This window comes from Mus caroli, chromosome 18, assembly GCF_900094665.2.
Source record: "Mus caroli chromosome 18, CAROLI_EIJ_v1.1, whole genome shotgun sequence".
In the NCBI taxonomy this organism is placed as follows: Eukaryota; Metazoa; Chordata; class Mammalia; order Rodentia; family Muridae; genus Mus; species Mus caroli.
Window position 1 is genome coordinate 30407194 of NC_034587.1, and position 15428 is coordinate 30422621.

The 15428-nt window shown below is 39.0% G+C and overlaps 1 protein-coding gene across 5 annotated transcripts in view; it reads left to right on the forward strand.

The window, feature by feature from the left end:
* Positions 1-15428, forward strand: part of Camk4 (calcium/calmodulin dependent protein kinase IV) — a 231826-nt gene that overhangs the window by 140468 nt on the left and 75930 nt on the right. For all 5 annotated transcript variants that reach the window (XM_021150442.2, XM_021150440.2, XM_029472051.1 and 2 more), the window contains one exon: positions 14534-14596. In XM_021150442.2, the coding sequence (XP_021006101.1) occupies positions 14534-14596 (63 nt within the window). The remainder of the gene's footprint in view (positions 1-14533; positions 14597-15428) is intronic.

Genomic DNA, 15428 nt, shown 5'->3' on the forward strand with positions numbered 1-15428 from the left:
AAAAAAAAAAAAAAAAAAAAAAAAAAAAAAAAAAAAAAGAGCATCGAAGTGTTTTATGTTTAAATAAACTTTTGATAAAGGAGTCACTGTCAAGATCTAATTGAAGAGTCTTAAAATGCTAAATGACTCCAAAGTTTTTATTTCAATATTAAATAGGTGATGAAGGTATAAGCTTTTTAAATATAATCAATGGCTCAGTTTTCTAATGGGTAGCTGATGACTTGGCTTTAAGAATCACACAAATCAAAGGACTGTGTTGGGAGCTCTAGGCTTCTCTGATATTTTGCCCTCACTGTAAGTCATTTCAGATTCATGCAACTGACCCACTGTTGTTTGACGGAAAGAAACATAAACTGGAAAGTGAATCACACTGTTTCTATGTCCTATTGAGCATTTTAAAGGCATTTTGCCAAGTATGATCTTGACCATGTAAAATACTAAGAAATTATTAGAACCCAAATTTATAGGGCATGGCTGATTTAAAGATAACTGAAGTGTGACTCAAATGATTAATAGTAATGATTAAACATAAGAAATAGCCTTAACTACTCCTTAAAATTTAAGGGAGGAGTGCTATTTTGGTCCCAGTTTCTGAAAAGGTCAAGTAAAATATGTATTTAAATGAAAACACATGTGAGTTGCTCCCTCCAGTCACTGCTTGGCCAGGACATTATCCCGAACTCATGGATTGGATGAGGCTCTCTTCTACTCTATGGTAGCTTCTCCTGACAGAGTTTGAAATTGTTAAGCAAAACACGAGAAAATGCTAATTTTGTCAATGTCATCTTAGGGAAGGCACCAGCATTCGCACAGCGAGCTTCCTGGACCAAGAAGTTTCTATACGGACTGTTCATCTATGTAACACCAATAATGCCGGTTGTGACCAATGTGTCCATTCTGTACATTAAGAAACCTAAGTAATCCTTGTACAGATTAAGTGACCAGAGAGAGGGCTTAGTGTGGCCAAGCCATCTGGTTGTCAGATACAATAAAAAGAAAATTTAAGTACAGCCAAGGCGGCCACTACCACAAGGCTTATGCTAGTTCAGTTGGTAAGCAACAGGCATAACCTCTGGATTAGGCATGGATGATATCAGGCCATTAAGTGATGTTTTTAGTGAAAAAGTAACAGATCTTTTTTTTTTTTGGAAAATATGGAAAAGACATTTATTAAAAAGCTAAAATTATATAAAACAGCATACTGACAACTACTTACAGTACAATTATAGCTATTTTTCATATTTTCTGTATCTTCCACTTAAAAATACATGGTATATGTTTGTTCCTCCTTTGAAAGAGGACTTGGGTGGCTCGGCATTAACTCTGTTTTGATGGTGGGAGACCTTGACCATGCTGGTGCTGCCATCTCCTTTGGAAAGATGGAGAGCTGGCACTTGTCAAGGCTTTGTGTCGCAGGAGGTTCCACCATTTCATCTTCTTTTATTCACCTCTGCTGCTGTACTTGATGCAAATCATGAACTATTCCAAGTAAAAACAAGGAGTGGTGTTTGCAGGATGTACTGTAGGGGGCTGCTTTTTGACAGCTTAAAAAAAAAAAAAAGAACTGTGTAAACCAGTGGGGGGTGGGGAGAAGAAGGCAGGATTTAAGTACTAGCTGACTTAAAAGTCATTGAATCCACCTGATATCTCTAAATTGTATTTCACAGACTATTATCCACCTACCTTGGGAGAACTTAGAGAAGCTGGATTGTAATAGCATGTGTTATATAGTTAGAAACTATGTGGGTGTTTAGGGAATCTTGATGCTTTTCCTTGGCTGAGGCAGTCATTTGCCACTCCGTTACTGGTAAAAACACATGCACACAGATATACACATATATGTGCACAGATGTATGCATGCACACATGTCTTAAGACCTAAAATGGTAGGACAAGAACTAGTTAATTAGTCCTAATTTCATTTAAGGGTTTGATATTAATCCTGGACTAAGCTACCCTTTTATATCCAGCAACCAACTCCCATTCCTTAATGATGTATATCAGGCACTGGTAAATAGAGCTGTGTTTATCAATTGCTGGGAAAAAAAGATTCACTGATGTTGCCATAGAGTTAATGCTCCATTGAAAGAAGAAATAGACTGGAATCCTAATTAGATGATAATGTGTATCTTTGAAGTGTTTTTAAAATAAATTGTGTGGTACATTTCATGGCATATGTCTGAGGTTTTATATCTTGTTGTGTTATATTTTATTCTGCAATACATCCCATGATGACCTTGAGTTCATGATTCTCCTGCATCAGCTGCCCAAGTGATAATATTCTAAGTGTCTACAGTCATGCCTGTGGAATAGGGAGAAGATATGCTCTTAAGTGAAGTGAATGAAGAAAAATGCTGGTGGAGGACAGAGCACAAAGCTGTCAAGTGTGGTCCAGGGGTTGAATATTCTCTGGAGGGAGGAAAACTACACTGACCCAGAGAGTGAGCTCTGTTATATGTAGCAGTCTAAGCACAGTGGGACATCAACAAAGGCATTTAAACTAGAGAGTGGCATGACCTGATTTACATTTTATGAAATCATTCTGTCTGCTTTGTGCAGGAGGCCCTGCAGAGGCTAGGAGTCAAAGCAGGACATTACTGTAGACATTAAATGCTGCAGCCTTTAAGGCATAGAAAAGTCAGACATGAATGCAGACACAGAGTGAGAAATTTCAGTGCCTCAAACCCAGGTAAGAAGGAACAGGGGCACACACAGGAGAGTTCTTATATGGCGGAGAGCACACATATGCTTCAAAAACAGGGCCTGGGTAGGGTGTGCTGCTGCGAGGGGAGATCTTTGTAAAGACAAGAGAGAGTAGAACAGGATTACCCCTGAACAGTCTTAACTCTGGGGAGAGAACAGAGATAAAGTGAGGAGATGGAAGTGCACAAATCCTTGAAGGTTTTTCTTCTTCTCATACCTGCCATGCCCTCCTCTGCTGCACTAACTCTGGTTTCTGTGGGACTCTGGCATCATCCCAAATCATTTGTATAAACTTAGTTCAGCTTACTGTCTCCCCCAGGAGTGTTAAGCCTGTGTCCTTCACTGTCAGTGAAAGGACTCTCCCTTTTGAAGCAAATGCCTAGTGGCTGTGAGCAGGGATGTTTGTTCTCAGGACCTAAGAAGGGAAGTCTTTGGGGGACTCACTCTGGAGAAACTGCCTTGCTCCTAAGCCACCTCTTCCAAACCAAATGCTCTGTTTTCCAAAATGTAGATGCTTTTTTTTTTCTAGGTTAAGCTTCCAGAGCCGTTATTGTGCTGTCCAAACTCAATTCCAGTTCTCTATACAAAGGCTCTGCTTTTCTCCTTTTCCAACCCTCTCCTAAAGTTGTAGGGTCTGAAAGGAAGAGGAGGTGACTGGTAATGGAGCAATTAGAAGACTGACTTTCCATTGCAAAGTGAGAGATAACACAGTGAAATGCTGGCTTAGAGTCTGTCTTCTTTCGCTCACAATACCAGAAGTGTCAATCAGATATTGAATTCCCTGACAGGTCACCTGTCCTTCCCCACCATGTCCACTGCACGTCGTCACCCCATGTCTAAGCCGTCACCTCCTTCCTGTTGGCTCCAAACTCACACAGAACGATTTGGGAGACACATGCTTGAGGGCAAGTAGTATGAAGTTCAATGTGGAAGGACTCAGGAGGAAATCTTGGTTTTTTTTCAAAGCATTTCAATAAGCTGGGATTGAAGAATGGGAATGGGGAGCGGATTCAGTCTGGAGGGCCATGACTTCATTAGTTTATTTCTGAAGCTGTTTCTCTCCTGTCTTTTGCATCTCTATCAATGGCAGTTCTATTCTGTTTCTCTGGGCATTCTGCTCCAATGCTGCTCCCACATACCTGGGTCAGTGTTCTCAGCAGCCCTCTTACTGTCTCCTTCACTTTGACTCCTTGCAATATAGAACATAGCAGCACAAGGCCTATCATTTATTTATTTATATTCTGCTTCTATTAGAACAGAGATTTTTTCTTTTTATACCCCAGAGTCTGTTTTATTCACTGATACACTGTCATGCCCAGAATATTGTCTGTATGTAACAGGCACTAAAAGAGTATTTGCTGAAGCAAGATCAAGAGATAAACATGTTTTGGTGATGATGATAATAATAATGGTAAAATCATTCTTGGATTTTTATGCATTCTCAGTGATTGGAGAGGAGAATGAAGGCAGGCAGGTATATCAGGAGTTGGAAGAGAGAGGGTATAAACGAGAACACCAGGGGCCCTTAAACTTGGTGTCATAAATTTAAAATTAGAAGCTGGCAAAGTTGATCATTTACCCTCAATGGATTTTGGTCAGATACAGAAATAGAATAAGAGTGAAGGTTAACTAGCATGGGCATTTTCTCTGGAAATTACAAGTGGATGAGCGAAGGCAGAAGGGTTGAGAGTATGTGTAGAACAATGTAGGAAGTAACAGACCATGGACTCCACGTTCAGTCATAGAGAAGGTAGAGGTGGAAATCAGTGTGTACTGTTGGATAGCGAGGTGTTTGTAGCGTCCAGTAGATGGCAGGAGCTTGAGGTGTTACCATGAGAGTACATTGCTAAGCAGGATTAGCTGAAGAAATGGGAAACTATCGAGTAAGCAGTCCCAACTGTTGGATGCATCATTATATTGTTGCCTACGTTATTAAGAACAACCATGGCAATAGCTGAAGCAGAGATGTATGGGCTAAAAGTCTCGAGAACAGGAATGAGGGGCAGAGGACCAGGAAGTGACTACAAGGGAAAGTTAAAAGTTGCACACTCACCAATGGGGCCACAGCCTTAAGCAGGAAGGACCAGGACCTGTGATGTATTTCTTATTGAAACCAATACAGGTTACTTATAAGGTCTATGCCAAAAAGCAAGACAGTCTCAAGGTGTCCAGGGTTATGTTTAGACAAGGAGATGGAGGAATAAAAACCACCAACCTTAGTCAGAATTCTACAAGTATCAGGGATACTTAGATTTATGTAAGAAATTCTCTATTTGATTGCATGTGTACCACGTTTGATTTTTGCATGTTTAAACAGCAGTGCTTACCTTTCAAATCCTTGTAGACTAGGATTGCTCTTGAATTTAACAAAATTCCACTTGCCAAGTCTCTTTTCAAATGTGCAGGGGTTGGCAGAGGCCTGTCAAGTCTCAGGAAATTAAGCAGAACCTATGTAGAAGGGAGTCATTCTGAAAGCTTAAGGACATTTATAATGTATCAATTATAAAGTTACATTTTTCATGTTTTGACAATGCCTCTGAGAAGCACAATTCTGTGCTTTGCATCATTCTCTGAAAATGATTCAAGCTAAAAATGAGCCAAAGATGGCAGAGAATATAGAGAAAAATGATATGTAGTCTCATTTTCTGTAAGGATAATTAATCCTAATTGTTAGTGCAGGTGGATGTGTCCACATAGATTTTGTGTGTGTGTGTGTGTGTGTGTGTGTGTGTGTACATCATGTGTGTGCACGGACGTGCAAATTCACATGTGTAAGAAGTCCACATTGAATATTTCTTCTCAGTTGCTCTCCACACTTAATTTTTGAGACTGGTTCTCTCACTAAAGCTGCCTGGGTAATAGATTTGGCTGGAATGGTTGGTCAGTGAGTTTCTGGGATTCACCCACTTCCACCTCCGCAGTAGTAAGGGCCAGGTGAGTGCCACCGTTCTTGATGTTTTATAAGGCCCCTCAGGATCTGACTTAGATCTCCATGATTGTGCAGCACTGAGCTGTCTTGCCAGCCCTAGTTCTAGTTTTGAGTGGAAATGCTGCTGCACTTGATGGAGACTCTGTAGACATAGAACATCTGTCTCTTTTGATGAAGGCCACCCAGAAGTCACTCAGATAGAGGCTCCAGATCCAGGTTGCAAGTATCATGGCCAAGTGAGTCAAGTCTAGCAGAGATTTGCATCCACAGGTCTCCTTTTCTCTCCCACTGCTCTGCCTTGTCACTCCCACAACACAGAAGCAGGTTTATCCTTTCCTTCAAGTCCTTCCTTCATCTTGAGTCCTTAAACCCTTCATCTTGTCAGCATCTTGACAAAAGCTCTGGAGTACATTTCACACTTAATCTTATGAAGGGTCTGTTCTTCGTGAGCCTCACTCAACTGGGAGGACTTAATGTTCCTGAGGAATTACGACTTCTTTACACTTCACTCAACCTTCCACCATGAAAGCAGACACAAACGTAGTTTCTTTTGATGTTGAGAAATATTGAGTTTCAAGAAGTTTTGGTACTGTATACATTTTAAGTGTGCTATTAATTTTATTTTTTTCTTATGCATAAACTTCAAAAGACATATTTTATATTGAAAAGTATAACAAAATCTAGTTATATTGACTATTTCAATGGTTACAAGAATGAATAAAGATATTTCTTTGAATACTTTGGGTAATTTAAGGAGAAGAGCTGAGACAGAGCTCAACAGAAAATGCCCAGAGGCCCAAGCCATTTAGGGATTATCTGGTTTAGGTTGGCAGTCACAGCAAACATGGAGAATGTAAGTGGTAAGCAAAGTTCTTTTTGATCAGCAATAAAACACCATATTTTGGAAAGCATGCATGTGACTCCACCACTATCTGTCTTTCTAGTATTAAAATTCACGGAGTTGGAAATGGCTCAGCAGTTAAGAGTGGTTGCTGCTCTTCCAGAGATCCTCAGTTGAATTCCTAGCACCCATGTTGGGCAGCAACAACTGCTGTGTTTTCAGCTCCAGGGATCAGATGCCCTCTCCTGGTCACCATGGTCACCTGCACACACATGGTATATACTCACACAAACATGTATAGATAGAAAAACACATAAATGAAAATAAAAGTACATTTTTTAAGTTCAGGATGCATTGGTTGACCAAATAGGCACCTCTTCAGATTCTCTCTGCCCATCCCGGCCAGGGACAGGATAGTGCCGGGATACATCATGTACTCTACACACACACACATTTGACAATTTACTCTGATTTAATTTGGTTTATGAAACATAAAAATTAAATTTGACATTATTTAGACTATGAGAGTAGAAAAGGAAAAACGTCAGCTACTCACCAGAGAGGTCGTCTGTGGTCCCGAGACAACAGTTTTGAATTGCACAATGACATAGGAAATATTGTAAAAGTGAATACCATTTGCAAAACAGATTTCATAGAGAAACTGATTTTGAACTCAAAAACAAATTACCAACCTAGAACGTTTTTTATAATGTTATCTGTTTTGAATATTCCTGAATAAATATAATCGAACACATAATTTTTAAAAAGCATCAAAGTGTGGAATCTGTGCTAGATAACATGGTTAAGTATTTGTTTAGAATATGTGTTTGTATTAGAAAATTTCTTGGTGAATATGAAAATATACAAAGTTAAGAGACTATGTTATCTACTCTTATTCTATTTTGATCAGAAACACAGGAAAATATTAGGGAGGATCATGTATCACATAAGTCCTAAATGTATAATGAATGAAAATGAGTACTAACTTAGGAAATTTAGGTCCTTTAATTTTTAAAAGAATCATATAAATAATGATAAATAGATTTATTTTGCATTACTAAGGAAATTATTGCTGACCTTGGGTGATAAGGGCATAAACTATTATAAAATTCGCAGATAAATTAGACTGTACAAGTCTATTATCTAAGTTATAACTAGGCTAATAAAATTGTACTATACATGGGATTCACCATAAATACCTACATTCAGATAATCATGTTACAAAGAGTGACTCACTGTGAAAAGGTGGTGTGAATTTGCCTCACTGTGGTGACTCTTTTATTATCTGTAAGACCCTATTTAAAACTAGTAACAATCCATCAGGGTTTTCTTCAACATTGCCTGCAGAACCCAATTGGGAAGGAAGGTTTAGTCTCATTTAAAATTCAAGAAAATCCTTCACCAAGGTGGACTGCTGCACCTGTGGCTCTCTGGAAACTGTGTCAAGCATGGAGCATCACCTGAGTGAGAGTGACGGTGCCGACTTATGTGCATGGTTTCAGTCAGTCAGCTCCAGCACCTTCCCCATGGCCAAGGTCACAACGCCAGTGCTCTGCAAAAGGCTGTGTAGTTTCTCAATGGACCACTATAGGAGAAATCTGTCCCTGCCCATTGTTCTTATAGAGGTTTTATACCCAAGTGCATACTGGAAGCTTTTCATGACACTTATAATTTCCCCCTAAATTAAAGAAGTTTAATTTTCCTCCTGGAGCTGCTTGTCTAGATCCCAGTGACCTCACTGGTTGACATTACTCACTGGCCATCATCTGTATCCCATACCACATTATCTCCATGAACTGTGCATATATTTAACAACATGTTCTGCATTGATTGTTATCAATGGGATGTTTTTTGTAAAATGTCAAATAAGGTAAAAAAAAAAAAAACAACCTTTTTACAATAAACCCATATTTAATAATAACATTTCAACCCAGAGAGCTATCTTCCACTGCAGAATGGAGGTTTGAATTTTAATTTGTTTTTAGGTGTGTTAGTGAGTGCCTACCTGTATGCATGTGCACTTACATATATGCTTGGAGCCCATGGTGGTCCCAGGTGGCATTAGATTCCCTGCTTCTGGAGTTTCACACAGTTGTGAGCCATCATGTGGGTGCTGAGAACAGAACAGTCATCTTGTGAGCCTCCTATGGATCTTTTAAAACAAAACACATCCTTTACTATCTTCTGTTGGCATTATATAGATACATCTCCCCAAATTAAATTAGAAGCTTCCTCTGAAAAGACCTTATTTTACGTGTTCTTTTGTAGGTCCCATATTGTATAATATGAAGCTGAGCATACAAAACCTAGGTGATAGATTCTCATTACACGGATAATGAAAAATGAACTTACAGAACCTTGACTCTCATTTGAATGGAGATATATATGAAGTTTGGAGAGTATAATGGGAGCTATGGATAGTCTTCCTTCCTAACACAGTATTTTAATGACTAATCTACCCAAACTTCAACTCTTACCTTTAGTGTTTGGTAATCCTCATTTCCCTTCCTTAATTTCCTTCCTTCAACATATGTCACTAGAAACATCAAAATACTGGACAAAATGACACTACAGGTGAAGAGTAAAGAAGCGAGTTCCAGATATAAGTGAGTTTCTCAGATTTATTCATTAGGGACACAGTTACCACATATCACTTTTCAGTATGAATCCATGTCCAGTCCTGCTTGACCATGAAAGGGACACTGTGACATGATTCCCAGCCCTTGAACAGAGCGAGCAGGGTGTGGGTTTCTGTGAGTGTTGATGGTTGCTGTGAGTGTGGCATAAGACTTGTTTGTATAAAATTATATATATTTTACTTATGTTCCTCCGTTGGGAAATATTCTCCCTGCCAAGGTTATGGGGGAATGTTAGTGCCAAAGTTAATGACTCCATGATAATTAGAAACAGCAGGAGTCCAATAGGCAAGGGTGTGTCTATGTCCCAGCAAAGGAGTAAACACTGAGACCTTCAGGACAGCCCCTAAGAATGTAGGAACAAACTCTGAAAACATGAGTTCAAAATATATAATCTCTCAAATATGCAAAATATAAGGTAATATGAATTATATGAAGGGCTTCACAACTTAAAAAATGTAGCTGCACTATGACCTAGCTTGTCAGGAAGATACAAAGGCAGGCAGATTCCTGAGTTCAAGGTCAACCTGGATTGGAGTTAACTAACTCCAATTTTATTTTATTTTATTTTATTTTATTTTATTTTATTTTATTTTATTTTATTTTATTTTATTTTTGTTTTTTTGAGACAGGGTTTCTCTGTGTAGTCCTGGCTGTCCTGGAACTCACTCTGTAGACCAGGCTGGCCTCGAACTCAGAAATCCATATGTATTCATATTATACAATATGGGCTTTGCCTTTAAATAGTAATCTCGGGTCTGGATCCCACCCAGCTAGCTCATTGTCTGTGTTTACAAGAGGCAGGCAGATCTCTGAATTAATTTGCAATGTTAAAAAAAAAGTTTAAGCCGGGCGGGGTGGCGCATGCCTTTAATCCCAACACTCAGGAGGCAGAGGCAGGCGGATTTCTGAGTTCGAGGCCAGCCTGGTCTACANAGTGAGTTCCAGGACAGCCAGGNCTACACAGAGAAACCCTGTCTCAGAAAACCAAAAATAAAATAAAATAAAATAAAATAAAAAGTTTACTGTCTCTTTCTAAGAATAAAGTGGCTGAGGTCATGGGATGCTGATGGGTCATAGGTTAATCAAAAGGGCACCTGGGGTAATGACTGAATTGATATGTAAAATAAAGGACTGGGTTTTTGATCTTCAAGAGATGAGCTATCCATAGAGATTTTGGAATTGCAAGAGAGAACTGTGTGATGAGAATGCTGTCTGGAAAGCTGTTGTGAGCAGAACATAGACCATCAGCTTGTGACCGCGAGCTGTTTCTCTCAACGCTCTGACACCCCTTCCTCAGAACCTCTCTCCAAGCTGAGGCTGGTTCTTGACAGATTTACAAGAGTTTCATGGAAAAGCAGCTTAAATTACTACCCTGTTGAGCCTGTGTATTACTGTTAAACAATCATAATTTGAGTATTAAAATCTATTGATGGCTAATATTGCTATAAACGAATAAGAATTGGTGCTTTATTATATAATCTGGGACATGGAAAAAAGCAGAGAAAGTAACATTTCATGATTTTATGCAAGCAAATAAGAAAGGTAACAAATAAAACAACCATCAAAGCAGCCTTCAGTGTCTGACAGCATCCTGTTTTCACGAGACTCAGGTTCTGCCCCAGCCTAACATTATAGTTCTTTCAAAGCTGATCAGAGGAGAAGGCTCCTTACCCATGGGTGGCCCTGTCATAGTCACATGTCTCTCACATATAGATTCATGCATTGAAAACAAACAAAACAGTGAGCAGATTCATTGAGATTATCATACAGATGGAGAGGAGGGCTCTTACTTGAAATATGACTCTGAAGAGTGAAGATTTGGGGCTTTTATAGCCACATTTTCTACAAGTTAAAAAGAAGAGAAAAATGGAGCCATAAAACCAGAGAGGGCAATGTTTGTGTTTGAGCCTCTGTGTTTGGCTACCTGTAGACAGATCTTCACTGACTTTCTATGTGCCAAGTTTTCCAATGCAGCATAGGCAAGTTTGAGCTAGGTGCTAGTTACTTGCAAATGGAAAAGCTTTGCTCTATATTTACTGTTACTGTTACTAAATTGGGCAAGTCAGCTATACTTTAGTCTCTGAGGGAGACTATTGAAGCAGTTTCCAAGTGTTTTGAGTCACAGAATACTAGATAGATGTGTTAAGATGTGTCTTTTCTTATTCTTGCACAGTGAAAGCCCTAGAGCCTATCAGCGTGATGCATAGTCACTTGAGTGGGTTTCTTACCAGCTTGTTTTTCTCTGCTCACAATAAATCTGTCCTTCCATGCTATTGCCTGTGTTCGCTGTCAGTTATGAAGATAGACAGATCATATCTTCCCTACCTCTCTCTAGACAGAATTTATAGCTGACAATTCATTCTGTGTGGGATACTCATACATACATTAATAAGTATTCTGAGTTGAAAGCTTCTATCCATCAAACACAAGTAGAATACAATTTTTGTTGTTGTTTTATAGTGTTAATAGTTGTTCTGCTTAGTTTTTGTTGTCAGCTTAACACATATTAAAGTCACCAGTGAAGAGTAAACCTCAATGGAAGAGCTGCCTCAATGAGTTTGGCCTGTAGCTATGTCTGTAAGAGATTATTTTGACTGCTGATGATTGATGTGTGGAGACCCTGTCCACTGTGGGCAGCACCATTCCTAGTCAGGTGAATCTGGACGGTAGAGTGAGCTAGCTGAGTGAGTGAGCAGGAAACAGCATTCATTCATGGATTCATCCTCAGTTTTTCCTTTAGTTTCTTCCCAGACTTCCTTTAGGGATGGACCATCACCTGGAAGCGTAACACAAGTGAACCCTCTTCTCCCCAACTGGCTTGTGGTCAGAGTATTTTATCATGGAAACACAAGTGTAACTAGAATAATAGTTTAGTATTCTTGGACATGGATTTGTAAAAACACTCTGAGTATACTAAATGATCTCATTAATGGCCTCAATATTCATGGCTACGAAGTTTTCCCTTAAGTGTGTAATTATTGATATTTTATTATTTATGGTATTAAAATTTGTATTGGGATGGGAATGCTTTTAGTTTTTTATTAGTGTGGAAACAATGGGTATATATATATATATATATATACATTTTTACTTATTTTCATCTTCTCTTTCATTGACCCCCCTTCATCTTGATCTCTTTCTTCATTTCAAATATATTTCTCCTTATGTTTTGATATTATGTGCACATGTATACACACTTGTGTGTGTGTGTGTGTGTGTATTCTGTAGCTGAGAGATAGTATAATGGTTTCCTTGTGAAGTTGGCTTGTTTCACTTAGCATGATGGTATTTGGTTATGAGTTCTTTAACATTTCCTTATAAATATTTTACTTCATCATAAAATATAATGTTTATACATGTGACTGATCTCTTTAATCAAGAACTATAGAGTATAACTAAATTGTTTTTAGGAAAAACTATCAATATGTTTAGGAATTAAACTATAGATAGTTCCCTAAAACTAGATATATTTATAGGAAAAGCTATAAATATATTGTATGTAGTAACCAAGGAAATTAGCATATAAATTTATAAAATTTTTTGAATATTCTCTATCTTCAAAGGACTTAATCATTTTCAATATTTTTATTGAAAAAAAGTATCAAAAAGACATTGCTTTTTGTCTCGAGTTATGTGTCAACCACATTGACATGGAATTGTGTTTCTCTTCAAACCAACTTCTTCTTCCTTTGGTAATAACTTAGAGGGTAGAGGCCATTCTTTATAGAAAGTAGTCTCTTGAGTTTGTTCACAGTTTGGCTGTGAATGGAGCATAAGTCTCGTCACATAAAGATATTTACTCTCCTAGATCTTGAGACAGCTCAGGTGACATAAATGGTGACATTAGAACAAGATCAGTGATGCACTGATGATTTTTATGTGTGTTGAGGTGTGTACATGTGTGTGCATGTGCATGTGTGCATGTGTATATGAATATATAGAAGCAAGAGGGCAATTTAGGGTGTCCTGCCTTAGGTACCTCTTTAAAAGAGTTTTTCACCAGCCTGGAACCTACCAAAGATGCCAGGCTGGCAGGCCTGGGGCCCCAACAATCTATTTTTTCTGCCTCCCCTGAGCTGGGTTTCAAATGTGCACTGTAGACTAAAGTTTAAGTTTACTGTTTACATATGACATTTAGAGAGTCCCATCTCTCTTGTGACTAGGAGTCCATCCTGAGCATACAGATGGGGAGCATCTCTAATTTTGCAGATGAGAAATTCAATGGACTTTGTCTCCAAAATGTCAAGTGACAAACCTGCTAGGGTCTCTTAATTGCCACTAATAGAATCTAGTTCTAGATTACAATAAGAAAGAAAATTTAGTGGCTCATATAATTGCAAGGTTCAAAGCATAAATGAATTCATATATAACCATATAGGAAAAAAGTATCAGCAGTTCTTTGTGTATCTCATCAATTTTCCCTAGGTTAGCATTCAGTATAAAAATTGGGCATTGGTGACAGTGGGGTCTGTTTGTTTTGCTTTTATAATTGCAAATATAAAGAGAGTATATTTTCTTGTTTATTTAAGCACAGTCTCTGGGGAGGACAATGCGGGATGACTTGGTTCTGGCAGAAAGCCTTGGCGCAATCACCCTCCCACAGGACAGTGTATGTGGGTTAGGCTGAACTACATGGCACATCTATGTGAAGAGGGTGGATGAAGTGACTGACAGTTCTGTGAGGTTGAGCGAGACCTCTACAAGTGAGGGTCAGGTCGGGCTGAACTTATATGCTAGTGATAATGGCAGTTATGATGATTTTTGATAGGGAAGGGGGTAGATGCCATGGAAAACATCTTATAAATTGTGGAGTGCACTAGCTACTGGATCTACTTTGCCATTGAAGAAGAGATGGTAGGGCATGCATCTGAGAAGAGAGGGAGGAAGAAGACAAGAAAAGAGCCAACCATCAGGTGTGAAGTGCCTTAGCTATTGCTCTTATAACAATGGTCTTACATAGTAATGATATCCTGTCCATAAATAAGAAAAGTCAGTTTACATATAGCTTGTAAAAAGTTACAGAGTAGGTAACTGCTTCATATCTGTGGTGTTCCACAAGGCACCTGTGTTGAGCCACTTAAGCTGTCAGTGAATAGCCTTGTTCTAAGTGTGAAGGAAGAATATCCAAGCTAGCAAGGTATGGGTGGGTATGGGTGTTTTCTGCCAAATGCCTTTAGTTCCAGCCCCAGGGAGGCTGATGCTGGAGGGTCAAGAGTTTCAGACACCCTGAGCTACATAGTAAGACCGTATGTGTTTGTGTTTGTGTGTGTGTCTGTCTGTGACAGACAGACAGAGACAGGGAGACAGCACACCTTTCCAGTTACTTTATTTACCCAGATGGCTAATGCTGTTTTTCGTGTCTGAAACAGTCACATTTTTCTAAACTCAAGCCCTTTTCTGTTTGTCTCATTTTACCTTCTAGGTGGACAAGAAGATTGTGAGAACAGAAATAGGAGTTCTCCTGCGTCTCTCACACCCGAACATCGTAAGTGGCTGTTAGCTTACCATTTCAAATCATTTCCAAAGCTGCAGGATGGGCCCATTGTCCTCCACTGTCAGTGCTGATGGGAAAGAGGGGTCCTTCCTCTCTGTGAGGCACCATGACCTAACTCAAGGCCCTACCTCACCACATCCAATCAGTTTCAGAATAGATGGACGAGCAGTACATACCATGCCTCTGTTCATGCATAAAAGGAGGAAAAAAAATGGAGAAATGTGTTTTATTCTAATGAAACTGGCTTTCTCCCTCTTTTGTTTGCCTATCTTTTTAATATTCCATTGCCAAAAAGGCTTTTGAAGCAAAAAAAGCACTGCTTTTCAAAGTCATTTCAGCCTTTGGGAGAGAGTCCGCTTCAGAAATAATTCAAAGATGTAAATAAATGGTGTACGTGAATGGAAGAGCTAACCAGTTTCCAGACGCTCTGCTGTCAGGACGCCTCTGAGAAAAACGAGTGAAAAGCTTTCTGGAATCAACGAAGTGAAAAAGAACAAAATCATTTTTACAGCAGCATCTTGATTTTATAAATTAAACCATCTACTTAATTAAAAAAAAAACAAACCTATTTGTGTGTGGGCTGATGACCTGCAATGCTCACAGCGAAGTGCATACAACTTGCATGCATTAAAGGTACACTTACCTACACAGCAGCAAATACTTTTCTTATAATAAGTAGGAAGATGGACTGTGGCACTGACTCATCAATCTTGGGTTGCCACCCAGGACCCAGGGTCCACACATCCCTCTGCCAGCCATTTATCTATCCTTCTCACCCTTGACTTCTCTCTCACCCTGCACTTTGGTTTCACCAACCCATAGT